The sequence below is a fragment of the Heliangelus exortis genome, chromosome 15, assembly GCF_036169615.1.
Source record: "Heliangelus exortis chromosome 15, bHelExo1.hap1, whole genome shotgun sequence".
Lineage (NCBI taxonomy): Eukaryota > Metazoa > Chordata > Aves > Apodiformes > Trochilidae > Heliangelus > Heliangelus exortis.
In genome coordinates this window covers 9,583,609-9,611,507 of record NC_092436.1, presented here as the reverse complement: position 1 = coordinate 9,611,507, position 27,899 = coordinate 9,583,609, and the positions used below count along the sequence as shown (strand labels likewise).

Sequence of the window (27,899 nt, the reverse complement as noted above, 5' to 3'; positions counted from 1 at the left end):
GAAGACAGATGGAAATAGAAAGTAAAAAGATGAGGGAGACTGCTCACAACTTCCACATAAGGAAACTCGGGTGGGATGTGACGTGTTTCAGGGGAACACACCTGGCCTCAGCCCATCTTGCAGCTCATGAAGCCACCCCACAAAGTGAGCCCCTGCTCCTGGGTTCTCCCTAGCTCTCTGCTGTCTGGATCAGGAGATTTGCTTCTCTGCGTCTCTCCTGAACCCACCACATCCATCACAGTGACACGCACACTCCACTTTAGGGAAACCTGCTCTTATTTTAGCTACTAACCTGCACAGATGGGCTCTGTAAGCAGTGGGATGCTGATGAGAAAGAAAATGTTTCCTTTCAAGGCAAACTGTGCAGCAGGACACTGACTGTCCAAAAGTGCAACTCCAAAACTCAGTGAGCTTGAATGCTAAACCCAGTGGAGCTTACAAGGACCAAGGTGCCTATTTGCATTCCTAGTTGAGAAGCCACTGAACACGATTTGCAAGAAGGATCTTTACTAGAATGGGAAGAGAAGCACAGCATAAGCTTCAAGGTGACTCATCCTTTTCATGTCAAGTAAACAGTAATGCCTGCACATTCAAACTTGACTGGCTAAAGTTAAACACCTTAAGCATACTTAAGCACCTCCTCAGCCTGTTAAATTATAACATGCTGGGACTCTGCAGTTTCCTTTGCCTGGGGTGAGGGCTCTCTAAGAGTTTTGCCTGCACCCACAGACTCAGGGGTATGCTTTTGACCATCTACAGTAGAATCAGAAGGTGACACACAGGTCCTTCTGACCTGTGGCAATTATCTAGAGGAATAAAAGGAGGAAAGTGCTGTTTGCCAGCTATCCTACCTCTGAGCAAAGCAATTCCACTCTGGAGTCTAAACAATAAAACAGAGGAGAGGGAACCTGCCCAGCACTACCCGGCATGAAAGTGGAGAGCAACAAAAAGCTCTCCCTTTAATGACACACTTGGCAATGTGCTGTGTGTGTCTGACAGCACAGGGGCCATGGGGCAGGACACACTACTTCACTTAGCACTGTCTTGATAGGCAGTGCCTGCCTGGATTTGAGTACAGTTGTTCCTCCAGTCTCAACAGCCGAGACGCCAATGGCAGAGCTGAATTAATCATGCCAGTTGGCTGCAGCACATTTTTGGGTATGTACTGTGTGAAGCTTGTTAAAGATAGTTCTCAGCAGACGATCAACCTGTTCCAGCTCTAAATCACAGGGAGTGATTTCACAGGATTCCTTTTGAAGGGTGGAAAAGCAGAAAGCTACAAAAGAAGCAGCAAGTCAATCTATTTTTTATTCCCACTTCTGTGACCTTCTTCCTGGAGATGCTTCATGGCTGTGCATTAATTAATTTACTCGTGAGCCAAACAGTGTTTCCTGCCTCCTTTACATACAAAACAAGCCTATGATAAAGCCACTTGCCCAAACATTACACAGGAAGTCAGGAGCAAAATCAGCGACAGACTCAAGAAATGTCATCTCCTGGACTGAAAGAAGCAGGAAAGCAGGAAAAATAGGGCTGTTATTGAGGCAGGATTAACACGTGTAATCACAGAGTTTACCAAACCCAGACAAAAAACTGGTCTGAACAGGTACCTTTTTCACTCAAACCAGAACAACCTGAACTGTTATTTTGTAGTTTTGTTGAAGTCCGACTGGAACCAAACCAAACAATCTACTGAACTAACTCCCTGCTCGGGATACCAAGCACTCCTCCTTCAGTGTAGCACTAGCAACTAAAGGGGGAGGAGGGACAGGAGAATGGATCTAAACAAAAATGTCCCTTGAAGCTGAGATGATAGCCCCTGGAAAAGGCAGAGAGATTTTTTTCCACTACATGGTCTTTGCTACTCATTTACAAAGTGTATATATTATTATAATAACCATCAAATTTTAAAAAGGATCCACAAGCTATGAATTTCTGCTGCTTTACTGTAATCAGGAGCTTCTGACCATCACTGCTCTGCAACAGACTGGCACATGGGAATATCAGCCCAGTAAAAGTCTGAACTTGATACTTCTGACTTGCTGATAAAGGGTTAATTATTAAAGCATTTTTCTTAAGACTACAAAACAATTTCTCAAAAATAAGAAATTAAAGTAACTTCTGCCAGACCAAGTCCCATTCTCCCTTGTGTTTACCAGACACAAATGCCACTCATACTTGGTATTCCTCGCAGTTGTGAGGAAGGCTGTGGGAGAAGCACTGCAATCAGATCCCAGCCGGATTCTTAAAAGGGAATTTGGCTCTTTCTTAAATACCAATGACCCTATTTGGGCCAGGATCAGCAGCTGGATCCCAACTGGAAAGTTTTTCACTTGTGCTTCAGCCAGCAAGTGCCTCCTGCCTGCCCACGACAGCCGCTGCCCATGCTCACCCCACCACCACAAGCAATGTGTGTTGCAATGACATTTTGCTGCCTGCCCGACCCTCCTAGGTGTTGCTCCTCAGTATTTCCTGCACCTCTCAGCTCTATGGAAGGGCTTCGACCCCTCAGGGGAATTTTAACCTCTCCCAGCCTGCCAGTCCTCAAGTACCACTGGGCTCCCTGCATCCTCAGGGGGGGTTTCATGCTCCCATCTGGCTATTAACCATTTTCTGAGCCCTATTTGCAGTGCCTGCCAATGAAAGCAATTAGCACATAGAAATTAGCACCATCCACAACACCCGGGTGCAGATATGCACTGCTGGCTGCCTCTCTCACCAGTGAGTGAGAGCAACTCCTCTGCAGAGCACCGGAGGTAAGAGCAGCCACAAAGCCATAAAGCCCAATGCTGGTATGCAACCCATCCACCATCATCCACGTGGCCTCCCAGCCCACTCTGCAGGTCAGGACATGTCCCACCCATCAGCTGCAATGTTGCACACCTAGTTTATCACCTGTAGGAGACAGAAAAAATGGTGTGCCTCAATAATAAAGAATTCACTCTTGCCTAACCACCTGCCCACAACTCATCTCCGACAATGGGCAGGGGTAAGGGGAGGGAAGCAAGCAAATAGCACCATCCAAGTGTAAACTCCCACACTACACTGGAGATGTAGTGGGAGCTTCTCCCACCGGAGATGCAGGAAAGGTCGGCAATGGGATAACACCGAGCGGTGGCAGCTGGAAACACAGGGTATCCCGAAGGGAAAGAGGTCCTGCTCACCCCTGCAGGGTCAGGCCAACCACCTGAGGAATGTGTCAGGTATCATTTAGCTGTCATCTGGATAAGAGCAATTTCCACCACCACCTCAGTACCGTTGTTAAGCACATCTGACATATCTCAGCTCTTTTCCATTGAAACGTCTCCTCAACCAGTTCAAATATAGAAGCTGCTGCCTTTCATTAGCCCTAGCCTGTTACTCATTTCAATACCACTCTGGTTAGAAACCTCACTGTTAATTTGACAAAGCCTTCACCCATTGTGTGTTAACCAGCAGACACTTGGCAAACACAAGTTCCCCAAGCTCCCAGCAAAATTTCTCCAGCACCGATAGCGACTGCTTTTGTATCATTACATGGAAATGTGGAGAACAGGGTGAAGCTGTGCAAGGATTTAGACATGCAGTAAGTACAGAAAACATATTTCAGCAAATTTAGGTATACAAATGAGTTGAGCTGCTTTCAATGAGATTTAAAATTGAATTCCGCTACTTGAGAAGTGTATTTCCATTTCTATAAAAAAAACCTGAATTGTTGATTGTCTTTTCCAGAAACCAAATGATGAAGGTTCCTCCACATTTCCTTTACATTTGAGCAGAAAGACATTTTCAACCTTAAGCTATTTATGGTGAACAAAAGAGCAAAAGGAGAACAATATCTGTAGGCTTCCATAGTCAATCAATTTAACATAATGTGCAGGCAAATTTTAGTTTGGGGGTGTTCTGTTTGTTTGTTTCTTTAATAAATTACTTCAGCCACAGGACGGGGGAGACCAATTCCTCTGCTAGTTAAAATGAGAGTGAAAGTGCATTGCCAGAATGAAAAAAAAAAAGGTGTATTTTGGACAAAGAAAAGGAAGCTTAATTCTGATTGATTACCTTTGAGTAATTTTAAACAGCTATAGCATTTACAAATAGGATTTCATCCAACAATTCAGTCTTCTGGAAAACCTTTATAATTTTCAAAAGAACTGATCCAACAACAGTTCTAAACCTGCTTCCCTCTGTAATGCCATTTGGATAATGAAAGACAAACAATGCATCCAAGCACATTAATCTGAAAACTTACTGAATTGTGTCCAACTTGACAAAACATGTTTATGAACTTCCAAATTGCAAAGAAGAGCCAAAATCTCTTCTACCGCCACAGGTTAACAGCTTTTTTGGACTTCCATTACTTTGTAAAAATTGAGCACTGCTGAATTTGGGGAAAAGACACATTTTCAACATCTCCCAGCAGATTAGTAAATGGTGTTCAAGTGTTCTGCATGTTTCTGCCTTGCAATGGGCTATCCCCAGTAAAACAATCTTTGCAGACAGTCTCCACCTGGCAGGACAGGATGGAGATTTTCCTAGGCCACCAGAACAATGAGCAGGGAGGTCTACATAAATCAGGTCTTCATTTTTTTCCATCACACATTTCCTCTTTCTTAACAACTTCTTTTGAAAGTGCCACGAGAAACTCTTTAATCACTGAACTGAAGTACAACTGATGTCATCCCTTTTTTTAAATTCACGTGTGTAAGGCTGTGCATGTGAAGGCTGCTTGGGAGAGACTGTTCTAGCAATAGGCAGAATGGCTGATACAACTCTCAGCCTTCTAGAACAGAGCTCACAGGTAGATCCCACGTCCCAGCAGGTACAGATAATTTTTCTTCTGAAAGTTCTAGCCTTAGCAAGGTAACATCCCCTGACCCAAGGATATTAACTCTGGTTCTCCCAGGTTTTTTTGCATGTGCCCCTAAATGTTGCCGCAAGCTGAAAAGCCAAGCCACAAAATAATTCCCTCCAAGGTCAAGCACTCCTTACAGTGCCTTTATTTGCCTGTTGATGAGGTATTTAAAAAAATTAAAACTTTCTTATTGTGAAAGGAGCTAATTTACCATTTAAATGTAATAGAGAGGAGATGCAACTAGAAATCTAATAACAGGTTCATAGCTAAGCCACAAGCCTAGCAGCTTTCTTTTGTGCCTTGAATGTCCCAAGCACCCTCTCTTTGCAAAGACAATATATGGCACATCCAAATGCAAATCTATTCCTCTCTTTATTTCTATATTCAGTTCCCTAGCTGATTACAGGGAGGCATGTGTGTGTGTTCAATAGGTCCTCCTGCTTCTTTAAATAAGTTTAATAATACCCTTTTTATTTATGGGAGCCCAAAGTACAAAGGATGCAATGCAGGAGCTCTGTAAGAACAAAAAAAAAAAGAAAAAAAAACAAAAGAGGAAAGAAAAGCAAACTAGCTGAAGCTACAGACTGGCCAGGGCTCAGTAATTCAATACTGTTGATTCTATAGAAACTAACTGCTTTTATTATGCACCGTTTCTCTGAGAAGGAAAAAGCCTCAGAATTACAAACTTGCAAAGGAAAAGAATCTGTACATCTCTTGTGCACAAGCAGAGTTTACCAAAAAGGCAGTTTAGAGCCAGGACAGTCTACCAAACATTTCAGACCTGCTTTCAAATAGTTTTAATAGTTTTCCTCCAGTGAATTAGAACAACTAAAGCTTCTCCGTATGAAAAAGTTGCATTAAAAAAAATTAAAAAAAAAATTAAAAGAAAGCATGGAAAGGCTGGGGATCGCTGGGAGAACAGCTCCCTTTCACCCGCCCCTGGTGCTCTCACATGGGCGATGCTGTACCCTCTGCTTAACCATCACAGCCTCGCTGCCCATCGCAGAGCAGACCATTAAAACAATTAAAAAAAAAAAAAAAAAAAAAAAAAAAAAAAATTTAAATTTTTTTTTTTCTTAATATTCAGCTTATCCCAGGCCCCTCCACCAGGATACCGGGCTCGGACCCAGGGGTGGCACTGCCCGCCTCGCCCCCCAGCATCTCCTGGGCCGGGACGCGCCCCCCACCCCGCAACCCCCCGCTCCGCACTCCGGTACCTGCCAGGGTCTTGTGCACCGTGTTGCCCATCGCTCCGCTCGGCGGCGCGGCGGAGCCCGGGGCGGCCCAGCGCTCCGCAGGGCCATGGACAGCGCCCGCCTCCCGCCTCCCGCCGCGCTCCGCTCCGCACCCGACCGCACCGCCCCCCGCACCGCCCCGGCCCGCCCCGCGCCGCCCCCGCCGCTCTCCGGTGCCTTTCCGGGACGTCTGGAGCTGCGGGTCCGCCGAACCCGCCCCGGCACCGGCCGCGCTCCGCCCTGCGCGGGGTCGTAACGGGGAGAGAGAAACTACGGCAAAAAGCGGCGGACAGCTGTTGCAGGAGCTGCGGGCTGGGCTGCGGGTAAACACGGGCCCCGCTCCTCCAGAGAGGGTCTGCAGACCCCGGGACACTACTTCTTGCCTCTCTCCCTAAGAAAAAGAAGAAAAAATCTGCTTTCTCTCTTAAGAAAAAAAAAAATGGTTTGGAGAGTAGGAGGGCACGGCTGGCAGCTCCAGCTTCATCCTCAGGAAAGCCTTTTCCATCAGCAAAACCTTTCCAGAGCGTGCAAACTGTGCTGGGAAACCCAGGGAAGTCGATAAACCCGAGCTCTTGTCCCCTCTGTGCCGTCTGCTTCGAGGGTGACCTCGGATAAGCCACTTTGCATCTCAGTGACACGGCTTCCCCATCTGGGAACCGAGGGTATTAGCAGGAGTGTTGTGTTGGCAAATTCATTATTAAGTTTGAGGCACACAGATACCATGGTGACAAAGGACACCTCAGCTGACAGCCTGAGGTGCAGTCTTGACAACATTTTCCTCACTATTTCTCTCTCGTTTGATCCCAGATATAAATACATGTTTATAGCCCCAGAAGAGCAAGGGCTGACTTTTTCTTCCTGGCCACACTTATGCTGCTAAGGGGTGACGTGACTGAGCCTTTCTTCTCCGAGGCTCTTTTCATAGAATGGAGAGACAAAGATGAGAGCTACAAAACCTGATGCTACCAGCACACTGGGCTGATGCCACAGTGTGTAACATTTGGGAAGAGCACTCAGCAGGAGTCAGTCCTGGGACACAAAAATGTGGAGAGGAGGAGAGCCAAGCACCAGTAGCTCAATGGCCTGGCAGAGATCAGGCTCTGATCTATTGCAGGGAAGATAAAAAAACAAGCCTTTAATCCCTAGATCATGTTGATTGGGTCAAGTATGGCTCAGGAAATGAGAGGGGACAGAATAACCTAATTTTCAGTAGTTTTTGCCATCACATGGATTTGTTAAAAATGAGATTATTGAATGAGACACCAGCAGCTGTTCTTAAAAGTGCTTGCACTCATCTGCTGTCTCCTTAGGTTAGCAAATGTCTCCCACTGTCCTGGGCACCCTGAGCTGTAAGCCACAGGCAGGAGCTGTCAGAGGCAGGAGCAGGGAGGAGGGAAGGGGAGCAATGACATCCCAGTTACACAAAGGGGAAAGTCCTCCCGGCTCTAGGCAGCGGAGAAGGAGATGGGTTTGGCTAATCCTGGCTGCTGTCCCTCAGCAGGGAGTGGCAGTCGTTACTTTAGGGCTTAAATAAGCCTTAAAAAGCCAGAGGCGACAGAGGGGGGTTCTGCACAGCTGGGGCTCAGAGGCCGCCTGTGGCTGCCAGGGCAAGTGATGTGCGTGCCATGTGTGGGCTGTGTGTCACCTCCCCCGGGACAGCCCGGGTGACACTCCGGGTCCCTCCTTCCACACCCCAACCGCACCAGCCCAGAGACAGCCACTGCCTGTCCCAAGGGTGTTCCAGCCCTTCCTCCTCTCCAAAACCGAGGTAAAAATAGAAGACAATAAAATGGAAATGCACATCCTTAGGACGTGGAGGCAGCCTCCAGGAATGCAATCAACGGCCCTGCTTCTTGGCATTGTAAAAATGTAGAATTTGTTAAAATAACCCACTTCACACAGAGCAAAACAATAAGCATGAGATGTAGTTCAGTGAGGATGACTTTATCCTCCCAAGAAACCGCGCTGAGAAAGTATGAGAGAACCAGAAATCAACACTGAGAGGGGACTGAAAGGCAGTGCAAAGTCAGTGCTCAGCTTGGAGAAATGCAGAAAGGAAACCAACTGTCCCAACCAAGGAACCACAAATGAAAGCTCATTAGCATGTAAAAATTCTTTCCACTTCAGCAAGTTTTGATAACTATTGATAACACACTTCAGTCATTTCCTCTGTAAGCCTGACAGATGGTCGCTTGTCTTAAGAAAACCCCTTCCCTCTCTTGTCCTTATTTTGATCAAGGGGCAGGGTGACATTTGCTTTGCTATCTCACTTCTTTTTCTCACTTTTTTGCATTCTCACTTCTAGTTATAAAATAGTAATATCACCTAAGCTCCTTTCTAATAGCTTTTGTTACTAAATCTTAAACTATTTTGCAGACAAGGTTAGCTATCCTTGTTTTATAAGTGATAAAACCAAGACACAAGGAACCCAAGGGATGCATACAGGGTCATTCCAGAGCCACAAAATGATTGCTGTGTTGCATCTGACTTCCAGGACTGGACACTTCCAGCTGTACACACTGTGCTTCTGCTTCACCCTCTGCACTTCCTGTTGCCTGCCCTTAACAAATAACCCCCAATAACAAATTCATCTTAGTGGGATCACTGGAGTAAGATCAAGGTAATACCAGGCAAATGAAAGTCTCTGGAAGGCATTCCATGTTACCCTGATGTCAGATATCTGCTTCCCAGCTCACTTTAATTGCCTCTAAATCTTACTGTGTGTGGATGTGTACCCAGGCCTTTAAGTATGGGACAAAAAAAAAAAAAGAGAGAGACAACTTTCTCTCTGAATCAAAGATATGATTAATTCCACCTGAGGTTTGCCACAGACAGGGCTATGATGCAAACCCTCCTACAACCATGTACACAGGCCAGACCTCTCACGAGTGGGTATGGGCTGTACTGACTGTTAAGCAGCCACATAAACCCACTCATATCAATGTAATGATTCTGGAGATGCAAATAGCTTACAAAGACCAGCTAAATTTCCACTGGTTGATAATAGCCTAAGATGTGACCCTTACTATGCCATCAAGTTGGTTGCTTTGCCTTTGTAAATCCCTTGGGGACTCGAGTTTGTATCAGAGCAGCTGCCATTCTTGTTTTATCAGATGGCAGTAAAGAATGACAGACTCACCTCTTTCAGCAACAGGGAGATAAACGACTGAAAAAAAAAAATCTGTCTTTGCCCTTCAGGGCAACAAGCCACAGGACACAGCCACAGTCCCCTCTCAAACTGGCCAGTTCTGACTTGTTTGACTAAAAACCTGTGGGCCTCCCTAAATCTCTGTCTTTCCCCAAAGATTGCTGCCTGCAGACATTTCCCTCCAGAGCTGTGCATAACTCTGCTCCCCAGCCTGGGGGCTGTCAGCTCTCACTCCAGTTTCACACCCCTGCACCTTCAGGTTGTTTGATTTTTTTTCTTTTCTCTGTGACTCTTAATCTGAGAAGGTGCTTGGAGCATCCATTTCTCTTTCAGGTCCATCTATCTGGAGTTCTGAGACTAACCAAACCACTTCCACTTCCATCATATCTCACCTTGAAACCTCCCTTTCTCTTCCCTACGTAGCAGGAGCTCCCTGGGAATTCTCAGAGACTGCAGACAAAAGGTATCCTGGAAAAATACGTGAGTTGACTGCATGAGCCTACAATGCTCTTTCCAGTATGCAAATACACCATGTCTGGAAGAGTACAGTTACTCTGACATGCACATCAGTGACATACAACACAGCTTCAACAAGTACCTATCCATGGATGCACCCAGCAGTGTCACAGAAATACGTCCTTCCTACTGACACATGCACAGCAAAAAGCTCATTTCTGTAGCTGGGCTGAGCAGTGTTTCATGCTTCCCCCTGTACAAGCTCCAGGCTCCTGATGGCACTTCGTGTTTCCTTTCCTCATCTTACTGGTTGAAGGGACTGTCCAGGAGAGAGTAGATTTGAATGATAAAAGCAAATGTTACTCGTCTCACAACTTCCCAGCCTCCACACCTCGCCTATGGAAGAAGAGTGCTAATAAGCCTTGCTCCCACATAAAAAGATAAAAAAAAACAGAAACCATTCCTTTTCCCTGAATTCCCATAACACACATTTAAAGAGATATTTGTTTGGGAGGGATGCATGTACAGAGTGTCCTCCCGCATCGTGCACAACCATCCTGCCACCCACGCCTTCCAACTGCTGAAAGCAATTACTTTCCTCCCCAGCTCTCAGTACTAGCACAGGATGCACAGGGTCTCCACAGGTCATGCACAGAAACTGGTTTTTACTTTTTTTTTTTCTCTAAGAAATCAAGGGAAGCAGGAGCTTCCAGCACAAGGAAAATCTTCCAAAGAGCTTCTTGAACTGGCCTTGACTACACCCCAATTGAAGCTGTTTCCTGATCCAAGCCCTTACTGCCTGCTGGATTTGGCTGCCCTGAGACTCATTTACCCAAAGATGGGGAGATTAAACTACATATTCTGGGAGCTGGGGAGGACTGGTGGCAGGCCAGAGGTGATCCATGGGATCTGACGCAGACAGGAAAATGCAATCCACAGTCAGCAAGCTTTTCATGGCTTCAAAGGAAGCAGTGACCATCTGCCCTGACCACACTTCTCTATTCAAAGTGCAGCAAGAGGCTTTGACATATGCCAGCCACGCAGCCTATGTAAAAGTAATCTCTGATGAGATGCCTGAGCAACTCTCAGCCAGAGAATGTGTGGGCATTCCTGGCAAAAAGAACTCTGCAATGGATTCCACAGCCACGGGAATTACAGTCCAGGCAGAAAGAGGAAAAGGAAGTGGTGAAACCACAGTGCAGCAAAACGTGGTCCAATGCCCCTTGCACAAGCCACATCCCCACAGCTTTGGTCACTATAATAGCACAGTCCCCAAAGGCAGTGGATGCAGGAACAAAAGGCAGAAGCCAGGGATGCAGGAAGGATGAGGAGGCTGCAGAAAGGAGCAAGGAGAGTGGAACAGCAGAGAGGAGGCATTGATGGGGAGACTCAGTTAAAGCACCTCCTTCTGAGAATAGTGTAGCTGGGCTGATTGCTCTGCCATGTTATTAATTGCTTTAGATAAACATTGCTTGCTCTCCAGAGGACCCAAAAGCACCACCTTGGGTTGTTCTCCACCCTTTCTGCAGGGCATGGGGAGAAGAGAGGCTCCTAGCAGTGACAGAACCCAGGTCCAACCCTGCACCCCCAGAGGCACCAGCACATCCCAGATGAATGCCCTTTCCTTTCGTGGGGGTGGAGGGTGGGTTGGGCCCATGTAAGGAAGAATTTCCAATTTAGAAACAAACAGAGGCAATTCCTATTATTGTTAGTGGAATGTCAGCATCTCTGGCCCCAAGCACCACTGTCAACAAACAGGCTCACAAATGCTCCTTCAGCATCAGCCAAAATAAAATCCATGAAAGCATCTATAACTCAGCATTCACCACACATACAACAAGCTCTCCTTTTTCTTTCTAAATCCAGTCTTGTCCACATAATTTTAACATAAAGGAACTGGCTGTGGGCTGTGTTATCAAATGAGTCATCATTTTGTGTGACAGTGTAATATGATTTATAGAATTCTTGGCACACCAGCGTGGATTATGCATTATAATCTCTTAATTTGGACTCTTAGTGTTGTGTGGCAACAACTGGAGCAGAAGGGAAAGAGCAGGTTATCTGAATTACAGTCCTAGCTCTGTCCCTGCTTTGCTGTGAGACCTTTGCAAATTGTTACCCTGCTTCTGCCTTACTTTCTTCATCTGTAAAGCAGAAACATGCCTGTGTTTTACAGCAGGGTTAGCTAATGTTTGCACAGGAGATCTGAAGAACATTACATGAATGCAAATTATTATTTTAATAAGGGAAGAAGAGCAGAACGACTTGGTTTCAGATGCAACAGGCTGTCCTTGAGAAGTATTTTAAGAGTATTTTTGAGAGATTTTAAGAAACATAAGGAGTAGGAAGTAAGAGCAAGAAACCTAGAGATTTGCAAACTGGGACTTCCCAGAAAATGAGTGCAGTTTCTGATAAAATTGATATGCAGAAGATAAATAAGAACCACTGGGTAAACTCCCCTCTCATCACCCAAATACTGCATGTCAATGTAGGCTCAACAAGCAGTGTTGGTCAAGCAGTTCTGGAAGTGGAGTCTGCTGTGCTTTGATGCCAGGGAAGCTCAGGCAGGGGCAGCTTAAGGAGAAGCCACCTGTAGAGACAGAAGCTGTAAGGTGATGAGCAATTGAGGGGATGAGCAGCCACCCCAGAGGAACTGGAAGGATGTGTGAATCAGGAGCTGTGGACACTTCTCCACATCAGACTGGACTAAAAGTACCAGAATACATTTATTCTGGTACTTGTCAGAGTGGAAAAGTTTGGGATCAGAGTTTGCTTGGTTGATCCAGACAGACAAACCCAGAGCTTAACATCTGCTACTCCTGACCCCCCCTAAGCTTTCCATCCCTTCTAATTTTGGTAAATTTAAACTGGCCTGTACTTAGCAAAGGGTCAGTAGGTAGGGAGGAGAGCAGGAACACACTTCCAAGGCTGTCCCATTCCATTTGGATACTGCCTTCTGAGCCCATGAAATCTGGCTTTGGCTGCACCATTCCTACAGTCCCTGGTCTGTTGGTATTAAGAGGGAGCAGCATCTCTACAGACATGGAGGATGCATTTTATGAGACACAAATATCACATGAAGAATTCTGGGAGACTGAGAAATCCTCCCCAGAGAGAAAAAGAAACCCATCCAAAGGATAAAGAAAAAAAACATGATCTACATTTGCTGGCAGGAGAGTTTCTCTTCAACTATTTGTAAAGCAAATAAAAAAAACCTATTTGCTGCCAAGCCAAATCTGTCAGAAGTGGGATGCAGCTGGGGTAAGATAACTGGCCCTTTCCTGGGGCTAACTAGAGACCAACTTTTTCCTGGTAAAGGAAGAGAGGTTGCTGCAACAGGCAAAGCAGGCAGATAGTGATGAGAGGCCTCTGGGAGCTCTTTGGGGAAGGGATAAGTGAGAAACACAAACATAGGATGTCTGCCCATGCTTTAAACTCTCTCACCTGTTACTGATTTCCCCAGACAGGGCAATGACTGAAAGGCCACTTTTAAATGCCTGTAATATTTTACATCTTAGAAGCTCATAGGAAAAAAAACCAAAACAAACCCCCCCCACACATCTACTACATCTAACACCTTCTAAACATGGGTTTATTCCATATTTATGGGTTTATCCCATGGGTTTATCTTCTTAAGTCTCTACTTGGGAGTTATTCTCTTGACATGAAATTGGAATAGGGGGCAAAGGGATACTGGATAGTGCATAAAACTATCAAGGAAAAAAAAATATCTTTCACTTCCCGCTCGACTTTCCCAAACTATTCATATATTGTAGCAAAAGGGCGCTGACCCTTGATGGTTTGTAAGTAATTTATAAGCAGGAATTTCTGTGCCCAGGAGGTGTCCATGTTGCCATGCCAGCTCTCCAGGCACAAAGCTGTTTCCTGATGGGCTGTGGGAGAGCTCTGCACAGGCTGGACACAGCCCACAGCCCACAGCAGCTCTGCTTGGCTGGACCTGCTCCATCAGGGCCACACAAAGACCTGTGCATGGCCTCTTGGAGGAAAAACACGTGCAGGGTTCAGCAAGGTTGATGGAGTATCCACACAGAGAAATGAGCAAAACCTTTTGTTCTGCACATCTGTGTCTCAGGCAGCACACCCAGCACACAGGAGGGGAGGTAAGAGTCAGAACCCTCCCAGGGGATGTGCCCCTCCAAGGGCTCAGCTGTGGGGTTCCTGGCTGGGGTGGGATCAGTGTCTGCCTCCCACCCTGGCTCTGCACTCTGCTGCCCTCACAGTCCCCCCGGCTGCCAGCAAAGGAGCCCTCAACCCCTCTGCCCATCCCTGCTTCACCCTGAGCTTCTGAGGATGTTGAGTTTGCCTGGGATGGCTGAGCCAGCCATGGGGATTTCTGGAGAGAACTCAAAAGGGCTGCAGAGCTGGCTCCAGGTGTCCCACAGCCACCACGCTGCTCGTGGCCTGGGGTTCACGCTTGTTCACACAGGTACAGTAAAGAATTTCCAGCACCTCTTCTCTGGGAGCTTTCCTAGAGGAGAAGACCCCCAGGCAGCAGCCTCAGCTGGCAGAAAACATGTCTGTGGCTGAGGGATTCAGGTTTGTCCCTCCTGTGGGCTCTTCCTCTTTGCTTGACCTAAGGAGGGGGCAATACAGAGCATCATTTCTGCTGGTACCCCCAGTGATGCACAAAGGCAACTGGGTTGGGCAGCAGGAGGACTCCAGAGAAGCTGAACCCTCCCTCCTCAGGCTTCAGCCTCCTATCTATGCTCAGAGCATCTCCCAGAGCACTCCTGGGCATGGTACCTGTGCTCTCTGCACTCGCAGGGCCCTTTTGCAGCACCCATTTTGGCTCTAGGGTTGGTGCCAGTTCCTTGGAAGGTCTCCCACCATTGAGAACTCTCCTCCAAAATGCACCAGTGCCACAGAGAGGCAAAGCCTGTCAAAAAGTCCAGCCAGATCAGAAAAAACCAGAACAGCTCTAGCTCTCACAATAAACATTATCTCCTGTTTTCCACAGCTTGTCCTCCCGGACCTGCAACAGCGAATGGTGACCCACATGTGAAACACTGCTGTCTTTATCCCTAGCCCCAAGAACATGAAATCAAATGACAATGAATCCAATCTCAGCTGTCCTCTTTGGGGCAGAACAAGACATGATTTATAGGTTTATATACACACATGCCCATCTATTCATTCTCTTAGCAAACAGTTCATGGAGTGTGCCTTAAGCCTTTCTGAATCGGGCAATTCTCTGCTTAGACAATCAATCCCTAACTGAGAGTCTGCAGAGAAAGACATCATGTTGCAGGAATGCTGCAGAAGCTGTTGCATATACTGTTCCCTTTGTTGAGAATAGCATCTTTGCCTTGGATATATTTTTTTTTCCTTCTTAGCCATTTGATTTCATGAAACGGGGCCCAGTTCCAGCAGGCAAGAAGAACATAGTTAGATTTTGCTTCTCCTTTCCTGAAAGGCTGAGAAACCAGATTTTAAAAAAATGTGCTTAGTGGGCGTTTGGTGGGACGAATTCTATCCTATAGTTTGGCATTTTTGAGATAGAGCAAGCCACAGTTGCATTGCATATGGTTCCTGTTTCTTTTTCTATAGCAGGTATATAGAGAGTTGTTGCTTCCTCTGCCATCAAAAAAAAAAAAAAAAAAAAAAAAAAAGAAGAAAAAAATCACAGTAGCTGTTTTAATTCAAAAAGATTCTGCAAGAGGTCAGTCCTTTTGTCAAAAAAGGACTCAGGGCAGAAATTGCAGAAATTTATCCTGTGCTTGTATGTGATGAAAAAGCAAACTATACCTTGACAGCAACCTAAAGGGCAGGTAGCTCTTTGGAGCACAGTCTGTCTTGTTCTCTCCAGCCCAGCACCAAACAGAACAAGGATTCCCAGCACATGGCTGAGCCCAACCATAATACCAATTATAACTTTCCCAAGAAACATCTGATTCATCCCTCATAAGGACTTTAAAATCAGATGTAGCTCCCTTGAACATAACATGGGTGGCAGCAGGATCAAAGTTTCTTCACACATTCGAGTCTAAGGGCATCACTCAGCTTTTCTGTCCTCGCCAGAAAGGACAAATGGGCAACAGGGAATGTTTTGATCCTCCCCTGTCCTTGATGCAGTGGCAGTGATGGCCCAAGCAGCTGTGCAGCCAAGCCTTTTTCTATGCATCCCCATTATGGGGAAAAGGTATTGGAGCTTGGGTGGAGATACCATAAAAACCAAGGGTGATTCTGCTTTAACCAGTGATATTAAGCCACTGGTGTGGCAGGGGAATGACTGGTGTGAAGGCCTGGCTGGCTCAGCACACTGGCAATTGCATACTTGGTCTGCAGGAGCAGAGAGAGGTGGAGATCTCCCTGCCCTGTTTGGAGAGGGTTAGGAGGCAGTGTAAGTAACAGGCAAAAGGAATAAACCAGAAAGATTCCTAATGAATGCTGTTGCTGTTTCCACGCATTCATATTAGCAAAATAGTCAAGGAAATGATTGACAAGATGAGCTACATCTATGAAATTATCTCCAAATTAAACACATACCCGTGTCCTATAAAGGACTGGTAATTCTTAAAAATCTACTGGGTTTGTTAGCTGCCAATTTCAGAGAATTCCCAGGAGATACTGTCCTAAGTCTACTGTCTTGATTATTAAATAGGATATTTCATTAAAAAAACAAACAAACAAACCCTATAGCAAACCCAAACAAAACCCATCCCTGTGAGACTTAAAACTTAGACTAAAGATAACAGCCCTGCAGCCATGAAACATGGTTTTAAAGATACTCCAATAAATATCTCCAGTTACTAAATCTTGCCTCTGTGATGCATATACTAGGAAAACTCTTTCTTTTCAGTTCCTGGGGAAGAGCCAGCTGCAGAAATCCATCCTTTCATCCACCTGGGTATCACTCAGCTTTCTGTTCTCCTCCCACATGGGTCACTGCAGCTCCTGCCACAGGGCACCCAACAACACAGGTGGAGAGGGAATGGTCCCAGCCCTGCTCCTAGCAGAGACATCAGAAGAGAGCAGGTCCATCCCTCCTGGAGATCAGCAATAGGAGTGGAGTAGCTGTATGATAAGCCTGGAGACTGGTTTTTCCCCTGAACTCAGTGACTCAGCTTATGGCCATTAACCTATATAATGCTTCTTAAGGATGTCTAGTAATGAATCCCAAACCTGAGACTGTGAGAGCAGGACAGTTTCTGCTGGCAGTGCATCCACATTTGTGTGCAGTAAGGAACCTGCCTGCTGGTTCAGGCTCCTCATGGGGACCATCTGGACAACCAGCAGCTCAGTTGCATGGCACTCAGAGGGCTACATCTCAGCAGGCACTCAGACAGTGAGTTTACACCAGTTAAGACCCTACACCTGTGTCTGGCCAGTTTTTCTCCTGTATCACAAGACTGAGACCTTAATCTTGATACCTATTCCTCTGTGGATTGGAGCAGGATACAGGATATCTCTCTTCCTTTGAAAGATGCTTTGAGATAGGCATCTGAAAGACAACTGCTACAGCACCACATGGATTTGGGGATGTTCACAAAACTGCACAAATTGGGTCTGTCTAATAGAGAAAGAACACTGAATTCATTACACCCCCAGACTGGGGTTGGGCTCAAGACATTTTATATCATGGAGAAGTTATGAAACTTAATAGGACGTTAAAGCCCTTCTTCTGTGATGCCAGAGAACAAGTCTTCTGGTCTGACATTCAACCCTTCACTTTGAAAAGCCTAAGCCCTGTCCCCAGCTTTGCATGGTCACAAAGAAGGACCACGCTGCCTGGTCACTTGGCACATCCACACCTTGGGAGGGAGACACCAGAGCCAGCATGGGACAAGAGGCTGGGCAGTGGCCTGGCTTCTCCAGAATAGCCAGCCCATCTGACCTGTGAGAAGGAGGAGGGCTCAGCAATGTCTGGAAAACAGCTCTTTCCAAAGCATCTCACACAACTTTCAAGAAAAACAAGGCCTCCCTAAGCAGCAACATTGCAGTTCCCAGGCAGCACAACCAGAGCAGCGAGGTGACCCTGAGGGGAACAGTGACATTGGCCAGGTAGGGACATGGGCTCAGGACATGGCTTCCTGGACTGACCTGGGAGGTGGTGCAGGGACACGTGAGCAAGGATGGATCCAAGATTCATTCTTGCAACACACTTATTTATTGCAAGAGCAGAGGAAGCAGCATATATCCCCATGCAGAAAAGCAGGTGATGTCTCACCACACTTGTGATGCCTCTAGGTATTAAGATAACAGTTTGCAAGACATCATCTCCACTGCCTGGCAAGGACTGGGCCTGCTGCTTTCACTATCACTTGGCTTACAGTAGCCCATCCATCACCTGCCTGTCAGCTGGCGATGAAGAGGAAACGATGCACCTGAGCAGCCATGTGCACCCCAGGGTGTAATTCCTAATATCCCATAACAAACACTTCTCCTGGTGCTAGCAGGTGCTTCAATCCTTCATCTGGACTTTTACAAACAGTGCTGCTGGGTACCTCCTTCCAGCTGCTCCCACTATTTAGCTGTCAGCTTTGAGCCAGCTGAAAAAAGATACAGGGAAGGTTTGTGGAGCACCTGGAGCCACTCAGTGGGCACTGCCATCCCCCTGCAGCTTGGCCTTAAAGGCTGCTAGAGGAAGAAAGCACAAGGGCGGTAACTAGGCCAGCTGCTGGCTTCCTATGTTCCTTCAGACTCAGTGGGCTGTGTTTGGGCTGCAGCAGCCAGCACAGCACGGAGCAACTCACCATGGCCACAACGAAGCCATAGGGAGGCTGGAGAACAACTGGGTAAGGGAGTCACTCAGCTACTGTCCACCTGATTTCATACTGATCTAAGCTTGATCCAAACTGCAAGACTGTGGTCCACCCTTTTCCTTTTTCCAAGAAAAGCTGCCCACAGCAAGGAACATCATACGCAAGGTTTGTCCCCACAGCTCAAAGAGAGAGCAGGCAGAAGCGCTCAGGCTTTGCCCTCTCAGAAGTAGTTTTCATGACACATTTTTCTCCCCACATCTCAGTGCTTCATAAAATACACGGGAGCCTCAGAGCACTCTGCTGAGGTGGTGGCTGTTGTATTACATCTCTACACTGAGAAACCACGGCACAGAAATGACAGAGCTTGTCACAGCCTGCTGAAGTCACTGGGAATATCTCCTTCCTTCTTTGGGAACATGGGTTGGGGTCTCCAGCCTTTTTCCACCCTGGCACAGTTACGCAAAGTTTGCTGTTGCACAAGCAGGGGAACGACACCCTGTCAGGCAGCTCTCCCAGGCTCTGAGAGGGCTCCACAAAAGGAAGGAGCAGGACTGGAGCTGACCCTCCACAGCAGTACCACTCCTCACTCTCTCCTGCATCCCACAGGAGAGGGCTGGCCAAATCCCTTTCCATTTACCACCTGCACCAAGCCTGCTAGAAGACATTTATTTCTAGAACTGATGTGGTTTCATCTGTGGACTTCAACCTAGAGGATCTCTGCACACCATTCTGAGCCACACACAGCCCTGCTCAGCCAGGAGCTGCAGCGTTCACCTCCCCTGGTCCTGGGAGGATTCAGGGCTGCACTGCATATGGAAAGGGCTCTGTGCTGCAGGCAAGCTTCACATTGGGTCCTAAAATGACTCTCATCCCTGAGCAGTGTCAGTCTCAGAAGCCAGCTCTCCAGAAACCAAAAGGTCAGACCACACAGTGTGTTCAGCAGAGCTCTCATCACAGCAGTTTGTAATGGATGATACTTCAGGGTCTGCAGCCATTTAAAGTCCCCAGTAATTAGAAAGGCAGAGTCCTGACTCTCTCTCTCTGATACAAGGCAAATTGCTGATTAACAAGAAATAGAATAAGGAAAAACAGGACCTTCCTTATTTCTTTTGCTGTAATTGTTCCAGGTCCAGATCTGTCCAAGGAAAGCATCCCTCAGGGCTTATCAGAGCAGTCACCACAAAGGAGAACAAAGGAAACACCAATCATTTCCAGTAAATCAAAAAATGACAAGCTTTAACCTTCAGAAGAGAGCAGATTCCTGCAAAGGGTTTGGCTGCTCTGTCTTTGAGTTTCCTTTTCCCCAGTCCTGGTTTCCTAGCAAATGTTTCCTCAAACAATAGAGACTGGCATCAAAAGAAGAAATAATTAAAACTCCCCTCCTTGCACAAATAGGTTTAAAATGGAAAGAGAGGGTTTGTCACTTGGGAGCTATTTGTACTCTTTGCAGTGTGGGGGCACTGAGGACTGAGGCCAAAATGCCCCAGTCCTGCTGTGCAGGTGCTGCACCATCACACAGAGTGACACGATGCTTCCTGAATCCCTCTGCCTCCCCTTCTATGAGAAGAGATGTTAGAGGAGTGGCTACCCCTGTTGCAGAGAATGCCTGCATCCCACAGTACCCCAGCATGAGGCTGCTGAGCTGCCAGCAGAGGCTAAAGGCAGCTCAGGCACCATGGACCAAGTGCTCAAAGGAGAGCACAGGTTTCCTCAGACACTACTACAGCCAGGTACAAGCTCAGAGAGGAGGGGTTGTCCCTGCACAACTCTGGGAACTGGGCACGACCAAACTCTGCTCCTCCCTGGCACTAATTCCTACTGCAGTTTTGCCCAGTTCTTGTGCATTAGTGTCCTCAGATGTAGGACAGGATTAGAGAGGTCTCAAAAGAGAAAAGTCAGCTGCATGTTAATATTCTGGCAATGAGAAATTGGACCAGAGACCTCACTGACCTTCCTCTTAGAAAAACATGTGATGCTGGGCAGGACATTCTTCTTTCCCATTGTGAGTCAATGAGAATTTAGTTTGACTTGAGAATACACTGATTACAACACAGCATCACCTAAATGAGGAGTAAACAAATCACACACCTGCACAAACACCTGTGACTGTCAGAAAAGAATACATGGGAGGCTAAGGAACCAAGAGAGTCCTTGGGAGCTGCAGATGTTAGGTACATCGTGTAGTTGCTCAGGCTGCTGCAAGTCTAAGCTCAAGGGTCTCATTTTCATGAGGGATGCTTTTCAAAACCCCACAGGCAACAAAGAAATCCTTCCTATTTTTCCACACAACTTTCCTCACCTAGAAAGAAAACTAGGATCTCAAAACTGTCTTTCCTGGTCCCCAAAAAAACACCACCATGGAGTCACATCCATGAAGAGCACAGATGTGTGATGGGTGGATGCCATGGACGTTCATGTCCCCTGGCACCTTCAGCCCTGGCCAAGCACACAGGAGCTGCAGCACAGCCCCCTCCTTCCCCACAGCCTCCACCCTTGTGCAGGGATCCTGCTCAGGCTGAACTTCTTGTGTTTAAGCATCTGCCAGCAACAAGCTTAGCTATAGAGTAAGTGGCAGACACCCATGGGAGCTGATGGAGTCCATGCTGGTGCCTGCATTGGCCAGAGCCACCTGGCTGCAGCAAATGCCCTGATTCATGGCTACTGCTGCTGGGATTTGTCTGCTGTCCTCAACATCTCCCACTCCTGAGCCTGGCAGTGGGGTCAGCATGACTGGGGCAAGCTCTTGACAGGCTCACATCATGTCTATGGCTCTACCTCCCTCTTGTCAAACCTCAGAGCCCATTGTTTTTCCACTTTAAATCTAATTAGCTAGACGAAAGATTTATTCTTGAGGCTCACTGGGGAAAACACTGCACTAGAATGCAGCTGAAGCAAGAGCAGTGAAAGGGTAAATCACTGCTCCCTGGAATGTGCCCCGACCTGAATAGCAGCTGTGCTGAGGACTCTGCTGAGGCTTTTGCTGGAGCAGCAGAGGTTTGGGCACTGGCAGCACACACAGAGAACTGCTCTGGGTCAGTGCAAACCCCAAATGCCTCACCAAGGGGACAATGGCTCACTCTTAAAAAAAGATAAGATCAAGGTGACTGCAGCAAAGTGGAACTTCAGGTATTTTCCCACTTACCAGAAAACCTCATTCAAGGCATTATTTACCAGACGGGAGAACAAGTTTGCTGAAGAGCAAGCAGGTCACTGAAAGGTAAGGGAAAAGCATCAAGAGAACACCTCAGCCACCAAGACTCGCACTGAACTGAATTGATACAGGAGAAGGAGGCAAGGACAGTAAAGGCTCAACTTAGCTTCCCCTTCCCTTCTTGACAGCAGTCGTGGGTTTCTCTGGGAGAATATGACTGCACTAACATTGCCTTCTAAACAACCATGCCTTTGACCTCCCTAGGCCATGGTAATGACAATACCCTGAGCACTGATGATGCCTGTTTTGCCAGTTCTGTGTTTGAGAAGTGACTCAAGAGCACACTATCAGCTTGCAGCATCATGGCCACTGCAGCCACAGTGCCTGCCAAACACCAGCAGAGAAAACTTTCCCTGCTGCTCTAGGCATCTTCCAGCATCTATAGAGGTGTTTTCAGAACTTTTTGTCTTTAGGAAAGGTGAGATTACAGTTTTACAACTGTGTCATGCTCATTGCAGCCATGAGATTGATTGGAAGAGTGAGGACAAAGTACTGGACAGGTTAGATAGGAGCATCCACAGCTCAAGGAGGAAAGGATTCAAGGACAACTTGCATCTACCCAGCATCATGCTGGTAGGGATGGTTTTCAAAAACACCTGAGCTTTCCTGACCTCTTTGCCTCCTGTGTTGATGGTTGTCTGCCAGGGTCAACCTGCAAGAGGGTCATTTCTATTCTGTGGAAATTGGCCCTTACCAGAGAGATCCACCCCACCAACTTCCCCATAGTTGGGGGACAGTGACCTCTTCAATAATGCCAGGTTTCCAGGAGGTCTGACAGCTCCAGAAAAAAGCTGTTCCCAGTCTTACAGATTCTGCAGCAGGAGGGTAAGGAAGATCCAAAAAGGAACTTGGACTTCCTCTGGGTGATTGGCCCAAACTCAGCACCCACAGCTCTGGAGTATGCTGTGATAACAGCCTCTCAGATCCTGACACCCCCCTGAAACTCAGCTGAAGGAAGAAAATATCACACAAAGGAACAACACTCTCATCCTTTGCTTTACAAACTTGAGCTGCCCATCCTTCAAACTCCATCACCACAAAATTCTACCACACACCCAGTATCTGCTGGTCACCAGTTCTGGTTCTGCAACCCCAAAACCTTAACTGGAATGACATTACTTACCCAAATCAATGCTGCCTGCAGCAGCAAGCTGCCAAATATATTCTGCACTTGTCTCCTTAATCAAGTGGGGTCCTCAGCAGAGTTTGTGCTCATGGTCAGTGTGGAATTAAAGTAACTGAAGTGAAATAAAATCTCAGAAATAACTCAGGCTTATAGAGATCATTTGTTAAAGCACCAAACCAAAAAGGCACTTGCTTGCTCACTACACGCTTTGTTTTTCTCAATAATTATGCTGGAGTCAGCCACGCTTCTGTACCTAGCTCTGTGTCTCTGCTTCAGTGAGTTCTCACTTAGAAAATGCTGACTTTTCCCCTTCCAAAAAATAAATGAAAAGGAGGTAAATTCTCTGTCAAAATGTTCATCTACAAGGAACAAACCAATGCACAAGAATAACAAACCTTTTGTTCAAAAACTCAGAACCCTCAATGGAGAGGAAAAGTTTTTCATCAACCTCTCATGTGCTCTGGTATCAACCTTGCTGTTGTAAAATTGCTTCTGCTTTGAAAATGGTCAACTTGCTGATGTTTCAGTTGATTTGGAACACAGTTAATTATGCCAATGAGACACCAAGGTACACGAAGCAGCCTTTTCATCAGGTCCACACCAAAAATCTGTGCAGCGTTGAGTTTTTGCCATATGTGCTCTCTCTGCCATTCCATAAACTGTTTAATTAATTAGGATGACTTCAATAAAACCACAAAGAGAGGGAACAACATGAACCCCTTTGATTACAGAATCTCCAGATACATCAATTGCCTGGCTGAGAATCCCATGAACCTGCTGTGAGCACAGCTGCAGACCCAAGGTCTCAGGCTGCAGCTCTGAGATCACTTGTGGTCCATCTAACCCAAACCCACATCTGAAATTAATTCATTGTTCCTTTGATCTTACCTTCCTTTCCCTCCAGGTTGGCTGTAACCTAGGTCACTTATCTAATCAGTTCATGCAATTATGCAGATGGGAGGAGCTGGCATGAGTTCAGGATGATAGGCAAGATTTCATCTGCCCATGGCAGTGGTGGGTTTTGCCCCTCCAAGACCAGATAAAACCCTGCCTGTAGGCATTTGCTGTGCCAGAAAAATCATCTACTGCATGTAGCATGGGAGCAAAAAGTAACTACTTCCATCAAACTCTGCACAGTTTTGGATGTTGTGAAAATAAATAGGTTTTTATATTAACAAATTAATTTTTTTTCCTCCAAACATGGCAAATTCCCAGTGAATGTGCTCAGGTAGATCTGATGTGATGCCCCTGAAGCAACCACACTACATTTCCCATTGACCAACAACTAATTTCTCTTACATTTAACTTAGTTTCCTTCAGGGTCCAAGAGGAACCCTTGGAGACTGGCCTGCCTGTGTTTGAGACGTCAGCCAAGGCTTTGGTTGATTTCCTGGGGACTCTTCCCCTTGCCTGTTGGCATCTGGGTGTAGAAGACTGGGTGAGACCATAAGGTGAGTCAGTTGTCTAAAAGCTGTCATCTCATTCTTAAGCTTTAAAAGGGCTGGCATGGAGAAAAGATCCCAATTAAGAAAGTGCTAATGGAGTGAACCTAGAAGAGTCTCCTGAAAATTCTAAACAAAAAATTACAAAGAGATCACAGCTATCATTTTATAGAGATGGAACTCTGGGCTTCAGGAGTCTTCTAAACCCCACCCATGGAACTGTCAGTTCTACAACTTAATTTGTGATATTGACATTATTCACATGTTAATATTGTTCCCTGTGATTGATCTTAGCATGACTTTATTTTTCAAATATTCCTTTTTAAAGATGCAAGGCTTTCAGCAGCTCCCAAGTCATGGGGATGCAGTAAAAACTGACTGAGTAGCAAGAGCAGAAGCAGTGAGGAGCTCAGTGTGTGAGGACAGGACACTCGTGTCCCTAATAGAGAGCAGACCCTTTGGGAGCATATGTTGAGTTCTGTGATGTACCACAAGTATTTCAGATAGGGTCTCATCCAAGAAGAGAGGGCTAGAGTGGCTGCCAGGTTTATGATTTCTAGGATGGGGATGGTGTCCAAGTCTTCTCATTCTCTAAAGGCTGTTAGATGAAGTCACAGAACAGGAGAGGGAAGGGGGAAATCAAAACAACACACAGAATATTTATATGTGTTTAAAGGCCCTAAAAGATGTGCTCAAGCCTTTGTTCATGGCTACAGGGAGGGCCGAAAGTTTGACATCTGGTTGTTTGTTTTGTGCTTGCCCTGCACTTCAGACTGCAAATTGCCTGGAATTAATGGGCTGAGATTCACTGCTCTGAGACATCAAAGGGCTCCCCGGATGGGAAAGGACAAAGCTGCAGCTGAACCTGTTCCCTCTCTTCCAGCCAAGGCCTTTCTGTCTTTTGCTCACCTTGGCACCAACAAGTAAAACTAAGATGGTGTTTAATCCACACAATTACTAATTAAGATTGTCTTATGTGCTCCTCATCTCTGATGCCTTTAATTATGAGGTGGGGCTCTTAGCTCCACTTGTCTCCTCCCAGGATAAGGAAAAGTTGGAGAGATTTAAAAAAATCTCACGTGGGACAGGTTCTACATTTTCCCTGAGCAATACTTTGTGCTACCAAGCACTGCAGAGCCAACATGCCAGCTCAGATCTGCCTCTCCATGCCTGACAATTACGGTGTCTGTGCTCACCCTTTTGCCTGCATACCAGACCTGGGTTAACTTTGCTCCAGTTTGCCCCTTTTTCAGTGATGGAGCTGGTGTGCCAGGACAGGAGACAAACAGCAGCACTGGCATGGGGCATCATCCAGCTCCTGCTTCCCTCTCCAGCTCTCTGCTCTTACCCCCCATATCCGGGCTGCTGGGCACAGGGCATAAAGCACAAGATTCCCATGGCTGCAGCCCTTGCTGCTCATTCCCACCCTTGTGCCTTGCCAAAACACACCTGTACCCCCTCCCCCACGTGTTTCAATAAAAATGCCCTGAGAGTCCTGTGAACTGGAGAATGAAAACTGGTTCAGCCTGCAGAAAAGACTCTATACTCCAATTCACAGTGCAGGTGGAGTCAAGTAAGGCTTGGCACAGGACTAGGAGTAATATGGTGCTTCCAGCAAAGAGTTTATGATGTAAATCTGTTGTTTTAAGTATGATCTGCAGGGCAGCTCATAGTGGCTGAATGTGATTTGACTGGGGACTAAAGAGCATGGCCCCAGTACCAGAAAGGCACAGTGTCCAGGCTGTCCTAGCCTGGCATCACCAGCCCTTGAGCAAAAGATCCCCAACCACAACGCCTGCACTGAAGCAAAATTTTTAAGCTTACCTTTCCCATAAATTATTTAAGACTTTGCATCAAAACTGTCTTCTGGATACCTGGACATCTTTGCCCTTTGAGAGATCTATCAGAACCAAGAAGCAGCACTTATGGAAGACACAACTGCACAGCTGTGAGATGGCAAGAGCAGAGCCATCGCTTGGTTGCAGACATAGGCAAGGGTTTAATGAAAGTCATGTGCATCAGACTATGAACTCCACCAATGTTTATAACTCTGTGGAATGTCAAGAAGTACCTTTGTGATACTGAAACTGTATCTATCTGAGTTATAGGAAATCTATTTTGAGACCTAGGAGGAGGACTCTTTAACCTTCACTCTTGGAAAGGATTGCTGATGACCTCACTGCATGGTTATCAGTGTCCTGGGCCAAATACTCCTTATGCTCTTGGACTTCTGATCAGCTAAAAAACCAGATGCATGGATTAATTAAAGAAGCAGAGCCTGTGTGTTCTGCTTGTTCCAGCTCTATATTCAGTAGCTGGTACATGACACCTCATGAGTTGATGTTTGTCTGTGATCTAAGATGAGGGAAACATTCACCAAATGATCCAGGGAGATGATAGACTGAACACTTTACTAGGCCTGTTTCAATTTATGGAGAAACAAAATCAATTGTAGAATCCCAGAAGCTGATCTCTTCTGTCTGGAGGTATTTCGTATCTGAGATGAGGTCAACTGGAATTCGGGATCTGATTTTGCAAGAGGACAGACTCTGTGACTGAGTTCCACAGGCCTTTTCACTCTTTAATTACAATGGCACATTTAATCCTGTAACGTATTTCATAGGAGGCAAGCAACTCAAACAAAGTTGTCCCAGTTTAACAAAGAAAAACTTCAAGTGACTTCAGTGTCACTTGTAGCCTGTTGCTGTTTCTAAAAGGCACACAAGGAATATCATTAAAAATAAAGCAAATTAATCCGTGATTTAGAAAAAGAAAACTTCTCTTCCCCAAGTTATTTATTAACCTGTTAAGAATCTGTCAAGGCCTTCTTAACTATTAGCAAAGAGTTGTTGAGATCAGGACACAATCCCAGACCAAACTGCATGATTTCATGACATGAGAGTCTGAAATTTATTGCAGCCCTCGTGCAAACATTGATCTGCAGCTCCACACAATCACTCATCCCCCAAATCTCCAAGAGGAGGTCAGAGCTTGGGGTCTGAGACAGTGCTGTACTCTCTACAAACACTGCTGCAGGGGCTATTCCCAACAAACCAAGGTGACACAGGAATAAGAAGCCCATAGAAACTGAAGGCAAATGCCCTGTGAGGATGCCATTCCTATAGATCCAGTATTCAGAAACATATTTGACCTAGCAATATGTATGAGCATTTTAATGTAGAAAATATACTACTTATCCATCAGGAAGCCAACAGAAATGACATGCATGGTAGAGCAAGTGCTAGGAGAAATAGTGACCAGGAAACAAAATCTCTCAGACCTAAATGAGCACAAATGTTTATGAGTGGGGGAGAAGAACAACAAAAGGCAAACAAAAGCAGTGACTCCCACACCAATTGTGCAGCCACCTTCTGCAGCTTTCAGATCTGCTTGGGAGCTGCAAGTTTTCCACAACTGCTTCAGAGGCTGGAAAAAAAAAATGGATTGTCTGAAGCAGACTTTGAGGGTACCATGTCACAAGCAATGTTGGATAAAATATAGTCAGTCTTCAAGAAAAGCAGGAATGTGAGTTTATCACAGCTTCTGGAGAATCAGGGGGCTGCTGCATGTTCCTGGCACCCTGAAAATGCTTTTAAACCAGGTGTCTCATTTCTTTTCATATTGTGTAGACATCCCTCACATCAGGATTTTGGAGTCTTTAGGAGGATCCCACTCCTGGGTCCACATATCTTGCTAAATTTTCCCTGGGACTACAATTTGAGTGTGA

The 27,899-nt window shown here is 46.2% G+C and overlaps 1 protein-coding gene across 3 annotated transcripts in view; it reads right to left on the bottom strand.

Annotated features, from left to right (window-relative positions):
* The window catches only part of NEURL1B (neuralized E3 ubiquitin protein ligase 1B), a 132,264-nt gene that overhangs the window by 27,172 nt on the left and 77,193 nt on the right, over positions 1 to 27,899 (bottom strand). The window contains exon 1 of one of the 3 annotated variants that reach the window (XM_071758516.1): positions 6,049 to 6,188. The exons of the other annotated variants lie outside the window; for them this stretch is intronic. Within the exon in view, the coding sequence (XP_071614617.1) occupies positions 6,049 to 6,079 (31 nt within the window). The 5' untranslated portion in view covers positions 6,080 to 6,188. Of the gene's footprint in view, positions 1 to 6,048; positions 6,189 to 27,899 lie in introns of those variants that run through there. 3 annotated transcript variants of the gene reach the window in all.